Genomic DNA, 17,308 nt, shown 5'->3' on the forward strand with positions numbered 1-17,308 from the left:
ATGTGCCTGTTGGCCATCTGTATATCTTCTTTGGAGAAATGTCTGTTCAGGTCTTTTGCCTATTTTTTAATTGGGGTTTTTTGTTGTTGAGATGTGTGAGTTCTTTATATATTTTGGAAATTAACCCCTTATCAAATATATGGTTTGCAAATATCTTCTACCAACTGTTAGGTAGTCTTTTTGTTTTGTTGATGGTTTCCTTTGCTGTGCAGAAGCTTTTTAGTTTTTGATGTAGTCCCATTTCCTTATTGTTTCTATTGTTTCCCTTGCATGGTCAGACATAGTACTTGAAAATATGTTGCTAAGACCAGTGTTGAAGAGTGTACTGCCTATGTTTTCTTCTAGAAGTGTCATAGTTTCAGGTCTTACATTCAAGTCTTTAATCCATTTTGAGTTAATTTTTGTATATGGTATAAGATAATGGTCAACTTTTATTTTTTTGCATGTCGCCGTGCAGTTTGCCCAACACCATTTATTGAAGAGATTTTCCTTTCTCCCTTGTATGTTCTTGTCTCCCTTGTCTGAAATTAGCTGTCCATAGATGTGTGGGTTTATTTCTGGGCTCTCAATTCTGTTCCATTGATCTGTGTGTCTGTTTTTGTGCCAGTAGCATGCTGTTTTGGTTACTATAGCTTTGTAGTATAGTTTTAAATCAGGGAGCGTGATACCTCCAGCTTTGTTCTTTTTTCTCAGGATTCCTTTAGCTATTTGGGGTCTTTTGTTGTTCCATATAAATTTTAGAATTCTTTGTTCTATTTCTGTGAAAAATCTTATTGGGACGTTGATAGGGATTGCATTGAATCTATAGATTGCTTTAGGAAACATGGACATTTTAACTACGTTAATTCTTCCAATCCAAAGAATTCTAGAATGGAATTTCTTTCCATTTCTTTGTGTCTTCTTCAATTTCTTTCAACAACGTTTTATAGTTTTCAGTGTACAGATCTTTCACCTGTTTGGTTAAGTTTATTCCTAGGTATTTTATTCTTCTTGTTGCAGTTGTAAATGGGATTGTATTCTTAATTTCTCTTTCTGCTACTTCATTGTTAGTGTATAGAAACGCAACTGATTTTTGTATGTTGATTTTGTATCCTGCAGCTTTACCATATTCATTTATTATTTCTAAAAGTTTTCTGGTGGATTCTTTAGTGTTTCCTATATGTAAAATCATGTCATCTGCAAATAGTGACAGTTTCACTTCTTCCTTTCTAATTTGGATCCTTTTTATTTCTTTGTCTTCCCTGATTGCTCTGGCTAGGACTTCCAATACTATGTTAAATAGGAGTGGTGACAGTGGGCATCCTTGTCTGGTTCCTGTTCTTAGAGAGAGAGCTTTCAGTTTTTCACCGTTGAAAATGATATTAGCTGTGGGTTTGTCATATATGGCCTTTATTATGTTGAGGTACTTTCTTTCTATACCCGTTTTATTCAGAGTTTTTATCATAAATGGATGCCCTATCTTGCCAAATGCTTTCTCTGCATCTATTGAGATGATCATGTGGTTTTTATTCTTCATTTTGTGAATGTGGTGTATCACGTTGATTGATTTGTGGATGTTGAACCATCCCTGCATCCCTGAAATAAATCCCACTTGATCATGGTGTATGATCTTTTTAATATATTGTTGTATTTGATTTGCTAGTATTTTGTTGAGGATTTTTGCATCAATATTTATCAGTGATATTGGCCTGTAATTTCTTTTTTTGTGTTGTCCTTGCCTGGTTTTGGTATCAGGATAATGTTGGCTTCATAGAATGAGTTAGGTAGTTTCCCCTCCTCTTCAATTTTTTGGAAGCATTTGAGAAGGATAGGTATTAAGTCTTCTTTGAATGTTTGGTGGAATTCACCAGGGAAGCCTTCTGGTCCTGGACTTTTATTTTTTGGGAGGTTTTTGATTACTGTTTTGATCTCTTTACTGGTTATTGGTCTATTCAAATTCTCTGTTTCTTCTTGATTCAGTTTTGGAGGGCTGTATGATTCTAAGAATTTATCCATTTCTTCTAGATTATCCAATTTGTTAGCATATAGCTTTTTGTAGTATTCTCTTATAATCTTTTGTATTTCTGAGGTGTCCATTGAAATTTCTCCTCTTTCATTTCTGATTTTACTTATTTGAGCCTTGTCTCTTTTTTTCTTGGTGAGTCTAGCTAAAGGCTTGTCAATTTTGTTTATCTTTTCAAAGAACCAGCTCTTGGTTTCATTAATTTTTTTCTATTGTTTTTTTAGTCTCTCTTTCACGTATTTCTGCTCTGGTTTTTATTATTTCCCTCCTTCTACTGATTTTGGGCTTTGTTTGTTCTCTTTTCCAGTTCCTTTAGGTGTACTCTTAGATTATTTATTTGAGATTTTTCCTGTTTGTTGAAGTAGGCCTATATTGCTGTAAACTTCCCTCTTAGAATTGCTTTTGCTGTATCCCATAAATTCTGGCGTGTTGTATTTTCATTTTCATTTGTTTCCAGATGTTTTTTGATTTGTTCTTTGATTTCTTCATTGACCCAGTCGTTGTTCAGTAGCATTTTGTTTAATCTCCACATATTTGTGACATTTCTGATTTTCTTCCTATAGTTGATTTCTAGTTTTATACCGTTGTGGTCCAGAAAAGATGCTTGTATAATTTCAATCTTCTTAAATTTATTGAGACTTGTTTTGTGGCCTAATATGTGATCAATCCTGGAGAATGTTTCATGTGCATTTGAAAAGAATGTGTATTCTTCAGTTTTTGGATGGAATGATCTGTATATATCTACTAAGTCCATCTGGTCTAGTGTGTTGTTTAAGGCCAATGTTTCCTTATTGATCTTCTGTTTGGATGGTCTATCCATTGGTGTAAGTGGAATGTTAAAGTCTCCTGCTATCATTGTTTTACTGTCTATTTCTCCCTTTATGTCTGTTAATAATTGCTTTACATATTTAGTGCTCCTATGTTGGGTACATAGATATTTACAAGTGTTATATCCTCTTGTTGGATTGTTCCCTTGATCCTTATGTAGGGCCCTTCTTTGTCTCTTGTTACAGTTTTTGTTTTAAAGTCTATTTTGTCTGATTAAGTATTGTTACCTCAGCTTTCTTTTCAGTCATTTGCATGGTATCTTTTTCCATCCCTTCACTTTCAGTTTGTGAGTGTCTTTAGGTTTGAAGTGTGTCTCTTGCATACAGTGTATATATGGGTCTTGTTTTTTTATCCAATCGGCCACCCTAAACCTTTGGATTAGAGCATTTATTCCATTGACATTTAAAGTAGCTATTGATAAGTATGTACTTACTGCCATTTTTTAACTTTTTTTCTGTGTGGTTTAGTAGTTCTTCTCTGTTTCTTTCTTCTTCTCTTGCTCTCTTCCCTTGTGGTTTGATGGCTTTCTTTAGTATTATGTTTGGGTTCCTTTCTCTTAGTTTTTTGTGTATTTATTATAGGTTTCTGGTTTGTGATTACCGTGAGGTTCGTATATAATAACCTAGGTATATAGCAATCTATATTGAGTTGATAGTCTCTTTAGTTTGACCTCTTTCTAAAAGCTCCACTCTTTTACTTCCCTCCTCCCACATTTTATGTTTTTGATATCATATCTAACCTCTTTTTTGTGTGTTTGTATCCATTACCCTCTTATCATGGAAATAGTTAATTTTTTCCTATTTGTGGTCTTCTCTTTCCCCTGTAAATAAGACCCTTTAACATTTCTCGTAGGACTTGTTTCGTAGTGATAAACTCCTTTAATTTTTGCTTTTCTGGGAAAGTCTTTGTCTCTCCTTCCATTCTGAATGATAACCTTGCTGGGTAGAGTATTCTTGGCTGTAGGTTTTTTCCTTTTAGCACTTTAAATATATCATGCCACTCTCTTCTAGCCTGTAAGTTTTCTGAAGAGAAGTCAGCTGATAGCCTTATGGGTTTCCTTTGTATGTAACTTGTTGCCTTTCTCTTGGGGCTTTTAGGATTCTCTTTTTATCTTTAATTCTGGATATTTTAATTATGATATGTCTTGGTGTAGGCCTCATTGGGTTTATCTTGTTTGGTGCTCTCTGTGATTCCTGGACCTGGATGTCTGTTTCTTTCCTTAGGTTAGGTAAGCTTTCAGCTATTATTTCTTCAAATAGATTCTCTACCCCTTTGTCTCACTCTTTGCCTTCTGGGACACCTATAACATGGATGTTAGTGCTCTTGATGTTGTCCCAGAGGTCCCTTAGACTGTCCTCACTCTTTTTAATTTTTCTTTCTTTTATCTGTTCAGCTTGGGTGATTTCCTCTAGTCTTTTGTCCAGCTCACTGATCCGTTCTTCTGTATCATCTACTCCACTTTGGAGTCCCTCTAGTGAATTTTTCACTTCTAGTATTGTATTCTTCATTTCTGATTGGTTCTTTTTTATATTTTCCATTTCTTTGTTGATGTTCTCACTGAGTTCATCCATTCTGTTCCCAATATCAGTGAGTATCCTTATGACTCTTTGTTTGAACTCTGTCTGGTAGATTGCTCATTTCTGTTTCATTTAGTTCTTTTTCCGAGGTTTTATCATGTTCCCTTACTTGGAACATATTCCTTTTCCTCCTCATTATGCTTCTTTCTCTGTGCTAGTATCTGTATACTAGGTAGGTCAGCTATGTCTCCTGATCTTGGAGAGGTGACCTTATGTAAGTGATGCCTTATGGGGCCCAGCAGTGTGCTTCCCTCTTGTCACCAGATCCAAATGTTCCATGAGTGACCCCTCTGTGGGCTACATGTGTCCTTCTATTGTGGCAGTGTTGCTCTTGCTGTAGGTGCCCAGGGAGACTGAGCTGTCCCCCTGGCCAGCTGGTTGTAATGCTCAGCTGTGTGTGGTTGTTGTAGACCCTTCAGTCTCTTTATTGGGTGTGGGGAGCCACAACACAGTTGGCTGCAACGTCTAATAGCACATTCTTGTTGGAGTTTCTCTGTTAAGTGAGTAGACCCCCAGCATGGCTGGTTTTTAGGCTCAGGAGCTTACAATTGTTATAAGCCTCTGGCCTATAAGGCTCTTGTCAGCTCTCTGAGGATTGCAGCTGGGTGGGGCTGGCCCCAGGCATAGGAGCATCCAATTGTTTCAGGCTTTGGAAGGTGGGACTGATCCCCTATGTGGCTCTTCGAGAAGGACAAGTCTTCTGCAGCTGATAAGCCCTACTGCCTACAGGGCCACACACATGGTCAACACAGTCCTGCCGCATGCGTGTGCCCCAATCTGCTGAAGCAGACCCAGTCGCCCCACAGCCGAGGCCCCACACACTCCACCAGTGCCCCACACAGTCCACCCACTCTTCGTGCCTGCCCTGCCCCAGAGAGGTGGACACACTCTCCCAGCTGCAGAGAATGCAGGCATCTAGCCTATGCAGGCTCACAAGTTGCCCGAGGGCTTGTTGTTGGGCGGGGCCAGTCCCTAGGGCAGGCTGCTTGCCTTGGCTGAGCTGGATTAAATCAGTGCTCTAGTGGGTGAGGCAAACCCAGGGTTAGCAGACCCGGGGGAGAACTCCAACGGCATCTGCCAGTGTCTGTGTCAGCACACATGCACCCGGTCACAGCAATGGCTGTCGCCAATGTCTCATTGCCTCGAGATGTCTCACCTCTCACCGAGATGAACCCAGAGCCTATCAGGTGAGTCTCTTTTCACCAAAGGACTGTGCATCTTTCTTTCTGACGATTTTACATTGCTTTCCAAAATGGGTGAATTTGTACATGGACCCTTTAAGAGCTGGCTTTAATTTCTTTATGACCCAGCTTTTCTGGGGGTATTCCCTGTTGTTGTTAGTAGTCAGCAAAGCCAGATATTATGACACCCAGTCTCAGTTGTGCTGGGTCCAAAAAATGTGTATAGCAGCAATGCTCGCTGGTTCAGGTCCCCCACTCCTCCAGGGAAGGCTGCGTACATTTGGATGGCTCCCGGGAAGCTGTGAAGCCCTGTGGCTTGTGAAGGTGTTTTCCTCTCCAGAAGGGAATTTCTGCCTCTTCCACCTTAGTCAGGACTGTCGTTTGTTGCAGGGGTTCCTCTCATCCAGTTTTCAGTTCTTTCTCAGGGATAATTTTTCCAAGAATAGGTGTAAGTCTATTGTGTCCATGGGAGGAGGTGAGTTCAGAGTCCACCTGTGCCACCATCTTGACTTCTTCCCCTTCAGGCCTTCTATCTTAAATTCTTTTAGGCAGTTAGGGGGAAGGTCAAAATTTCTTCATGAGTCTTTTGTTCTTGAAAATAATCAGCCCAAAATAATCCACAAGTTAAAGAGACACATTTCAGGTGACAAATTTTGTTCCCCTTCAGAAGTTTTCTTAAAAGCCAGACAATTTTTCTAATGTCAAATTTATAGGCCTTTTTCTATTCCTTGCCCTTCTTGATCTTCTTACAATGTTCTATATTGTTCATCACTCGCTCCTTATGAAGTTCTCTCCTCCCTTTGTTTCCACAACACATGAACTTTTCTTGTTCATCTTTCTAGTTCTCCTGACATCATTTCAACTTCCATTTCACTCTGATTTTCCCGAGCTTTCTTTATCATATGGTGAGCTAACCCACTGCCACTGATTCAGATATCACCTGTATGCATTAAACCCACAAATCTCTTTAAATATTTGTCATATTTATGCCTTCAAGTTCTGCCTCCCGGAGTGATTCTATATGAATCTGTTTCTGACATCTCAAATTCAATATACCCAAACAAGATATTGTTCTCTAATTCCCCTCCATCCATTCTTGGGTTTCCTACATTCATTGACTTGTCATGACCTGCATCTGTTCTCTTCAAAATCTCTCTCCCATTTACACAAGAATCTATACTTGACCTCTCTTCCTGTTTCTATTGAACTGAGTCACAAAATATCACAAATATCCTCCTAAAACAATGAATTACAACAGTTATTTTGGGGTGGAGGGGGGGATGAAGCAATGGAATCGTTTGTTCTAACTGAATTTTATGCTGAAGCTAAATACATGAAACAAACCACACTGAAGCAGTTCTGATTGAGGTGAGCAGGGCAAACCTGAATCCCACTTACTCAGCATCTCTGTTCTCCTGAGAGATGGTTCCGTGAAGGCTATTGTCCTAGAGGTTTCAGAGGAGACTGTTTATCCTGTTCCACACAAAAGAAAGGGCATGGATTGGATCATGATTTAGGAATATCATAGGCATAGCTATTGAGGGGGAACAGAGTTTGCCACCCCCAAATCAGCCTTTTTGGGATATTGATTATTTTAGGCTGATTATTTTTAAGAGACAGAAGACTCAGGAAGTTTTTCTTTCATCTCTCCCTTAACTGCCTATAAGAATTTGGATAAATGGCCAGTAACAGGAACAGAGCTATCACCAGAGATAGCTACAAAAAATATGGGCTAGATGTGCTAGGGGAGACTGAGCAGGTCCTAGAGATTAGAGTCCTCTCCATGTCCCATTGTCTTTGCACAGCATAGCAAATATTTGTTTACCATACATTTGCTCTCCTCTCTCCATGTGAATCACTTTCCCCCTCTTTGAAGCCTCAATGTACTAAGCTCAACATCCTTTTTTGTCTTTAGCTAAAGATGATATTTAAGGTGAGAGTTTTGGCCATTTTGGTGAGTTACTCAGTTTTCCTGGGTCTCTCCCATGTATACATGTTATTAAACTTTTGTTTGTTTTTCTTCTGTTAATCTGTCTCAGGTAGTTAATTCTTAGACTAACCAGAAGAACCTAGAAGGGTAGAGGAAAATTACTTTCTCCCCTACACTATCATACTGTCCACACTTCTAATTAAGTAGAACAAAAAGAAGGGAATGTGTTATTGTACTTATTTCATTCAAAGTTGCCAATTAGTGCAATACGTTACAAGTATTAATTATAAATTTGAGAATATATTTAAGTTAAATGGTTAATGTACAACATTACTACTTTCTACTGCCTGCACCTCTGAGAGATGAAATCTATGTTGGTTATTTCACATGGAATGCTAAAGTAATTCTTTACCACTTACTCTAACAACCTCAAGAAGTTTATTCAAACTGAGAAAATGCTTTCTCCTTCCTTCAACAATTAAATAGAGATGGTTGTTAATTCTGAAGACTGTGAAGATTGGTAGAATTACTTAAGAAGGTGTATTTTCCCTTTGCCTTAAGTCTCCTATTCTCATGGTTAAACTCTTGTCAAACGAAAAATTCCTGCATTCTTGATTTTTGGTTTGTACTTGAAATTTTATGGGAAAGTTAAACTTTTCCAGCTGATTTAATCTGAAGAAAATATACTGGGATACAATTTGAAAGTGACTTTATGCATGATGTGGGATATTATAGAATTTTGGGGTCATAGGGCATTTTATATGTAATTTAACTAAAATTGGCTGCTAACACCAGCAGTCCAAGTCTATGGCCTTGCCTATACTTGCCATTATTCCAGTTGTCTATTAGGTGAAAAGTGATGCCTTACTTTTATTTTAATTGTATTTCTCTCAGTATTAATTACTCAAGAATTTGTTTTATATACTTGCTAGTTTTGGGGGTTTCTTTTCTGTAAATTGCCTTTTCATATCCTTTACCCATATTTCTAGTGAGATTGTCCTTTTACTTGTTGATTTGCAGGAGTATTTTCTAGCGTCACTACCTTTTCAGTTAAAGACATTTAAAAGATCTTTTTCCATTCTATCCATCATATTATTTACCTAACAGAAGCAGTAAATAGTCAAATGTACTATTTATTTTTTTGCCTTACAGTTAATACTCTTTATGCTTTGTTTTAACAATCTATTCCTTATCCTGGGTCTCAAAGACATTCTTCATTTTTTTTTTGTATTAACATCATCATTTTTTCCCTTCTCACTTATGTCTCTAATCTGCTTCTGGAGTCTACTTGTGTGCATACTTTTAGGCAGGGATCAGTGGTTGTGGTGATCATGGTAATGTGCTTCTCAGATCTCCAGCTTTGGAGAATATAATTGACAGATGGCCCCAGCTGCAGTGCTCTGAGCCCACCACTGCACTCACACTGAGGCTGTGCTTCCTACAGGCTTCTCCAAGCCTATGACTAAGCACAGCAGGGTTGTTAAGGCAGGCTTATTTCTGGGAAATGAGGGACTCATCTGATGGGTGGCTTTGACTTGAGGATGCCCCAGAGGCTTGGCGAAATTTTCTTGGAACTGCATTGCCATGTGAGACTCTTCCAGTCCAACTCTTCTTCCTTCTCTCTCTTCCTTCTCTCTCTACTGAAATGCATTCTGAAAGATCTCTAACTCTTCCAGCATGTTTCTCACTTTATTCACAGAAATTTCCACCATAAATCTCTTGCACCTAAAATCCCACTTTGGGGTCTGATTCAGTGATCTGAGAAAATTTAGGATCAACTAATTCACTTCACTGCCTATTGGGTAAAGAAGATAAGTTCCTGCGTGGCATGTGGGGCACAGATAATCCCTGGCATAAGGTGATAGCTAAATTACTAAAAATGTTATCAGCAGTGACCTGAGAAAACTTCCTGGTAGAGGAAACACCACTGCAAGTATGATGGTCCTGACAATTGAAAGATGAGAAGGAAGAGTGCCTACAAAGATAGTGGAATTGGCTGGTTACTGCTAAATTGCATGGTTGCCCTGCATAGGGATAAGGAGAAACTGAGGGTCATTTACAATCAGTTAAAGGCTAAGCATAAGAGCCAGTGACAGATAAGCCCTAATCTCCTACAGAGGAAGAGTAGACACAGCTATGCAGCAGGCTGAAGATCTAATAGTTAGATTCCCAGAGTTTGAATGTTTAGTCAAAGCGGATTTGCTATGCTTAGGTCAGGATCCTGGTTGTGAAAACCAAGGACCTTGAAATGTAAGATGGAGATAAGCAGATGGATATCCTTGAAGATATTAGTTCTGCAGTGCCCTGAACCCTCAGAATTTGCAGAAGTAGTCCCTGACTTCTTAGTAAAGGGCCAGAATGTCTCCCATGCTGAAAGATGCCACAGAGCCCTTTCCACTACAAGGCAACAGGTGCCTCCTCAAGAGATATTCCCACCTAATAAATTAACAGCCAGGTCAATAACTCAGCTAGGCATAGGCTGGGCCTGATAAGGGAGGAAAGAGACTAATACACTATAAGAATTTTAAGAATTAGTGAGTATGTGCCAACAGAGGAGTACTCCTGTTCCTGACATTGAGTTTTGAGGGTGCTTGATGAAAGAGAGCTGAATGGAAGACTGGATAAGTAAGAATTCCTTGAGATATGGAGTTTAACACCCTGGGAAGGACCCAAGGAGATTGGTCAAATTTGCTGCCGAGGATGGCTCTTAACAGACTGGAGAAAGCAATAGCCAAGGCTGAGTGAAGCAGAAATGCCCTAGTTGCCCTGGTAGACAGTGGAGGAAGAAATAAAGAGGCTGAGGGAAATGGGCATGCTGGAATGGATATGTTATTTGAAACCAGAAGACTCACTAAGGGATACGTTCCATGGGAGGGCCCAAAGGACATGCCATTTACCAAAGCCACTAGAAATGAGCTAGTGAGAGGGGCTTGAACATAGTTAAGAAGTTCAGTGGTGACTCTCCTCTGCAGGTGAAGGCTGACCCTAGGAGGAGCAGGTACAGAGCTAGATTGTTCGAGTAAAGCAGTGCTGGGAGGAAACAGTCTCCTTAAATTTCAATGCAGCAGCCCTGGATGTCTGGAGGAGTGAGGATGAGGCACGAAGTACCTGAAAGCAGCTGATTCATTGCCACCCTTTCTAGAAACTCTTCTCCTTAGTAGGCGTTTGCCCTGACACTTCCAAAATTGGTGGTCTGGATTGCTGAGACCAGTTTCTATTATGAAAAGCAGGTGAACATTTTCTCAGGGCAACATAGGGCAAGGCAAGGTGTTGGGGGACATCAGAGTAAAGCTTAACAAACTTTCTTTCAATTATTCTCTCATTCCATTCCAGGCTTCTGCCACCTACCCTCCATACGTACTCCAGTTCAAGATAGCCCTAGTCTCCCAGTCTCTCACTTTTATTATAATTTCCTGGTCTAGAATCCATGTTTACCTCTTCATTCTATAGTTTATCTGATTTGGTTGATTTGGAGTAAGGAGTAAGTATTCTATGCTAGTTCACCATTTTGGCGGAAATGAAAGCCAAGATATATAAAATATGCATACATATATGTGTGTGTGCATATAAAATGATGCTATTTTTGGAAAAAAAAAGATAGGTAAGCCCTTTATAACTGAATAGATGTATTTGTTTATGTTTGTATAAACAAAGAGAACAATGTGAAAGGGTATACAAAACTTTAAACTTTGATTACCTTAGGAGAAAATTGGGAAGAGATTGCCAGATTTTTCTTTGTACTATTCTATGTTGGAAAAGAGCTCAAGTAACTCTATAGCTTGAAATGAAGTTACAATCAAGTATATTTTAAAAATAACATCGACCAGGAGATGGCAGCATAGTAACACATTTGGTTTTAAGTTTCTTAGTGTCTTTCTTGCAGTGTTTTAATGAACATAGGTGTGGGTCACAGTGATCTGTGGTTTCTGCATTTCCTGGATTCATCTATAACAAAACGACATTAACAGATTGCACAATATAATTCTTGTTTTATTTGAGTTGGCTTCTTGCTTAAAATATCATTTAAAATTTTTAATCTTTGGTGACTAAATCACTCTGATCCTCCTCCACTATTTGCTACTCTTTTGTTTGGTTGCCATTAATATATCTTTCTAGGTTATAAGAAATTCCCTTTTGATTTAAAAAGCAAAAAAATATCTTTTTGGTTCTTTAAGGTACCATAAATTGGGGAAGTTCTGGGATCTTTGTCTAAGAAAGGTTGAAAAACTCATTTCTGACCACTTCAATCTACCTGTCTGTCTCTGGTGGGCCTACTATATAGCTCATACAGAGATTCCCCTCTCTATTAGTGGACCAGTGCCCCAAGAGGAAGGAGCATCTAAAAGTGGTCGTGCTATGCCTGGCCAACCACACTCCCTAAAGGGTCTGCTACCTTCAACAGCAGTTACCAAAAATACTTTTACCTCTTTATGTGCTCTTGAGAATAGGACTTGGTTTTATACATAATTGTATAACCACTGTCTACAATACCCAAAGTCTGACACATAGAGGTTCAAGAAATATTTGTTAGATGAGTGAGTGATTATGTAATTAGTTGCATAGAATACTTTAGGTCATTGATGTCCGCAGAACTTTCCGTGATGAAGGAAATAATGTATGTCTGTGCTGCCCAACATAGTAGCCACTAGCCACATGTGGCTGTTTTGTATTTGAAATGTGATTGGTATAACTGAGGAAATGAATTTTAATTGTATTTAATTTTAATTAATTTAAATCTAAGTAGCCCCATCTGGCTAGTGGCTACCATATTGAACAATGTAGCTTTTAGTGCATAGTAATGCTATGCAATTTTCTATTCTCCACTCTGCAGTGTTAGTGGATGATAGACTGAGCCATTCTGCCTCAGCTGAATATGTAAATCTCTTTTCAAGCAGTATTTATGCATTCTGAGAGTACTAAATATTTAGAGTATACATGGTGTGATTATGCAGGATTTAGGTATTTGACAAATCAATCTCTCTATCCCTTGCTATAGATCTCTATAGGTATATGTCTATAGATCTCAATACATCTATATAGAGATATCTATCTATCTATCTATCTATCTATCTATCTATCTATCTATCTATCTATCATCTATCTATCAAGATGAATTATTTGCCTGTGGCAGCTCAGCCTTCCAACAGCCTCCTTTCTCCAACCAGGTTCAGTTTCCAAATGATCTTAGTTTGGCCAGGATTGTTTAGGTATGAGTATGGTCATGATAGTTGGTCTTTCAGCATTCTCAATACATCAGCATTACAAAAAAGGGGAGAAGGAAGGTATTCCCCAACTCATGTAAGGGTATTCTAGGGGCAAGATTTTTAACAGTGACTTTTTTCCTCTGACTATCGATCCCACAGCAATGGTTCTCAACTAGGGGTGACTTTGCCCCCAGGGGACATTTGGTAATGTCTGGATACATTTTTGGTTGTTACAACTTGGTGGGGGTTACTACTGGCCTCTAGTGTGTAGAGGGAAAGAATGTTGCCAAGCATTCTACAATTCACAGGATAGCTGCCGCCCTCCCCCCACAGCAAAGAATTCTCTCTGACAAAATGTGGGTAGTGCTAAGGTTGAGAAACCTGGCAGGACGGCAATGATTCAAAGAGAGCCAGTTTGAGTTTATTATTATAAATATATTTTAATGTTTACAATATGATATTATGAGGGAAAAGAGAGACTCTTACGTGATGTAAAACTCAAAAGAAAATGTTCCCATGACAGTTATTTCATTAATTAAATTAATCATAAAAGGGGGGGAAGCAAATAAACGTTTTTATACACAGAAAAAGTTTGAGTTTTGTTGAACACTAGTCCACAGTCACATGTAATGCCACAAAATATGCATTTAAATACATATAAAAATGACTATTTTATCATAGTAATGAAAACATTCCAAATGTGCTTTCTTGATTATTTGAATATTCTCTATAAATACCATTCTTCAAAGAAAGCTGGCCACTTTTTAACAGTAAATTTAAATGTTATACAATAAGATCTTCCCCAAAATCTTGTATCAAAGTGTTTATGACTATCTAATTTTATATTGGCTTCTCATATAAGTTATTTATGAATATCTAATTTATATTGGCTTCTCATTCTGCAGGTCCTTTAATTGTTCTGAAAGTTGATTGAAAATAAAACTGTTTGGAAAATAAAATGCATTAAGAAATAATAAAACAGAAGTGAAAAGTAAATTTACACCAGGATTGGAACTTTTCTGATTTTTAGAGATGAAAAGTAGCTTCTTCTCACTGAGTCCTCGCTGCTTGTCATTTCCAACTAACCAAAATGCCAAGAAACTTTGTCTATATTTTCTGAGTACCAAAAGGCATTTTTACATAGTTTAGAATAGAATCCTTTGCTAGGCAATATTTTTAATTCTCCTGGTGTCTGATTCAAGGATTTATTCATTTTCCCAAAGTAAACATTAATGTAGTTGTTTAAGGAGTTTAAAATCTGCACTATTGGGTGTAAATGTAAATGTCAACTTTTTTCAAGTTTCAAAGAAAGGTTAAATGCACATCTGATGGCAAAGGGGAAAGGACTCACAGTGGTGCCATCTGTTAAGTCCTAGCTTCATGTCTAGTGCCCCTCCATCACTTGTGTTAGCATTTGCCAAAACTAATTACCTTGATTTGTCTAGTATAGTGGACCTACAGGTTCTTAGGATCATTTGATGAGGAAGATAAAAACTTTGGAGTCAGGGAAGGGCAGCATGCTCTGTCAGGGAAAAAATAGAGAATGCTTAGCCAGTTGGTATTTATCTGATTAAACTGCTAGGTTATTCTAAAATGAGGAGTGTGTAGTATGGACAGAGAGGTGAGTAAGGAGGTAATCACAGACACTTAGCAGCAATAGTGGATCTCTGTGGAGTTGACAGTATCTTTTAAGCTCATGGTCAGCAGAATACTTCAGGTGATGTGGAAGAAAGTCTGGTTTCTTCATGTTTAAGGAGAGAGTTGTCAGATCACACTTATTTGCATCCTGAACTCGATGACAGTATACATGGCGACACATACTAAACACACAATTTGCTGGAGACCACACATGACATTTACATTTTGGATGTGGAGGTAGTTGTCGCATTAGAGGTTGGTTTTAGATTTGATCCAGTCCCGATAATGAGTCACTTTGGTATAAACTCCAGGCTTGTTTTCTTTTCCACAGTCTATTCCCCAGCTTACTATTCCAATAAGGTACCAGATGTTTCTATCAAGTGCTATAACCAGAGGTCCCCCAGAATCACCCTGGAGAAGAAGAAGAGGAAAAAAAATATCATCAATGTAATAAATAAAGTGGTGTCAGAAATGCAAGTTAATGAGCATCTGAATGTCTAATAAATTAATATTTTGAATTGAATTATGTAAAACTAATTCTATTTTTACTTATCATTAGTATTAATATGATAATTGAGCTTATTACTTAATATCTCTGCTTATCTCTATTAATGTCTTCATCTGGAAGATAGTGTGAATAGAGCTAATGTTTCAGTTTTATCCTTGCATAGTTTTTAGTTTTGTTCTCTCTAAACAGAGAGCACAAATTGAACCTAAGTCCCAGCATCCAATTTTTATGTAAATGATGACATCAAGACCAACTAAATATCACCTCCTCCATGAAGCCTCTCCTAACTCTGTTAGGTAGAAATAATCTCTTGCTTTGAATTTGAATCTCACCTTGTTCCACTCACATCAGCTGATAGGAAGGTGTCCTGGACACTGTATCACTGTGCAGCAATAGGTTTGAGAGGAGGAAGATATGCAAATGGCACTTCAAGCAAATGTGCACCGTTTATTACACAAAGGATTTTGCTCCCAAACTAAGGTGGAATCCCTAGCCTTAGTGAACTGGTTTGAAGTGTGTGAATCGTGAAGACTTCCCTGATATCTTTAACCCAAGGTTTAGATAAATGATTTTTAATTTTATCTTTTAGCAATGAACCTATTCAGTCAAAAGTAGTCTTATGTGGAAGCACCTTACAGACATTTTTTAATAAGAGAAATGATCCTGTTTGAAGCAGGCATGGGGTCCTAGAGTCTTGTGCCTTTAGCTCTCTTCCCTTCACCTGTTTTTTAGTACACTTAGTGCTCAGTGGACAGAGTGTGAAAATCCTGGTCTACCAAAAGCTGTCCTCCCTAGCTCTTTTCTCATAGGCCCATATCCTAATTTAGGTCATCAGTATGCTAGTGGGATGGAAGCAAGGGAACATGGACCAATGGAAAGAGAACATCTGCTCTCTTACCGAATAAACTCAAATACAACAGATTATTTTTGTGGATTTGAGTCTGTTCTAAATATAGATTTATTTATGTTCCTCCTTGAAAGTCATGTAATCCAATTGTATCTTGGACCACCCACGTTGTTTCTGCTTCTCAGGAAATAAAGTGAGTGGAAGGAGACCTTGTATTCCAGAATATGTAACCAAATCTTAGTTTTTTGTTCATTATTTTAGTTATTTGTATGCTATAGTATTAGATTGTAAATTCATTGTGTTTTTTTTAATGTTTATGTTTCCCTAAGTAATTGCCATGGTACCTTGCAATTCACAAAAAATTTGAATAAATGAATGAATGTTTATTACATCATGTAAGAGACAGCCAATAGCAGAATAATAGTGACACCTTTGCAAATAAGAAAAGCACTCTAATGTGTCAAATTCTCAAAGCCATTTCTAATCCTTGAAGAACTGCTAAACTGTTAGACCCAGTTACAAATGCTATAGGTATTTATTTTTAGTCCTTTAAACAGCCAGACTAAAACTAATGTTCTCCTTAAATAGTTAATGCTTAAAATTAATATTTTGTATGGTTAAGGGAAAATGCTATTTATTTAATTAGTTTCTATAGATTATTTGTGAGGTAATACTTTCATATGAATAAGTGTAGATAAATGTGTTTTTTTTTTTCCCTAAATAGTGTAATTCTATCTGGATGTACAGTGTTTAAGGTCAAAGGTTCAAGCACCAGTGAGATGATGCTCTATTAGCCATGAGATATCTGCAGATCCCATCCCTCAGTGCCTTACGATTGTTAGAAATTAGATATCTAAATATTGGTTATGACTATGGCTTGAAGCAATGATTGTGTGGCTTCCTGACTTGGTTTCTACTATCTGCTTCCAGTTCTTTTCTCTAATCAGAGTCCTAATTGGCACCTGGTGATCATTTTTTACATACGGTTCTGGATAATAATAGGGTGTTAAATGAGGAGTATTTCTTATTGTTTTTCCATTCCCTCATTTTTACACTCTCCTCCACAATTTAATTTACGGAGTCATGTGAAGTGACATTGGTCTCTGATCAGTAAGGCCATCTCTATTCAACAAATTTATTTTTGTGGATTTGAGCCTATTCTTACCTCACAGGCATCTAGTTTTCCTCTCAAGAATCCAGCACATATCATTCCTGATGATACAGCACCACCATATACATATACTTGATTACATACATCATTACTTATGATCTCTATTTCAACTTGGCGCAGAGTATTGGGAAAGGGACCTAAAGAAGAAAAAAATAAATAGATGAAGAATTTCTACATTGTTGCTTATGATGGTTAATTGTTGTGTCTTGCAAAGGATGGATCAGTGATAAAACATATGTCTTGAAGCTGTAGGATTCTGGGCTTGATGATGGTGCTCAGATTCCAGTTATATTTCTTGGGTGCCTTCTATGTCTGGGGACCATTCTTGGCACATTTGCTTCCACTATCTTATTTTCCTTGCAACAACCACCAAAGATAAATCTGAATATTTTCTTTTTCAGATGAGGAGGCCAAAACTCACC

At 37.8% G+C, this 17,308-nt stretch overlaps 1 protein-coding gene across 1 annotated transcript in view; it reads right to left on the reverse strand.

The window, feature by feature from the left end:
- Positions 1-14,609: 14,609 nt before the first annotated feature.
- The window catches only part of LOC101397288 (transmembrane protease serine 11G-like), a 43,265-nt gene continuing 40,566 nt past the window's right edge, over positions 14,610-17,308 (reverse strand). Inside the window, exons 10-11 of the mRNA XM_087434663.1 lie at positions 16,881-17,023; positions 14,610-14,771 (exon numbers count right to left, since the gene is read on the reverse strand). Coding sequence (XP_087290789.1) covers positions 14,610-14,771; positions 16,881-17,023 — 305 coding nt within the window. The remainder of the gene's footprint in view (positions 14,772-16,880; positions 17,024-17,308) is intronic.

Source organism: Ceratotherium simum, chromosome 8, assembly GCF_057802395.1.
Source record: "Ceratotherium simum simum isolate JZ-2026a chromosome 8, ASM5780239v1, whole genome shotgun sequence".
Classification (NCBI taxonomy): Eukaryota; Metazoa; Chordata; class Mammalia; order Perissodactyla; family Rhinocerotidae; genus Ceratotherium; species Ceratotherium simum.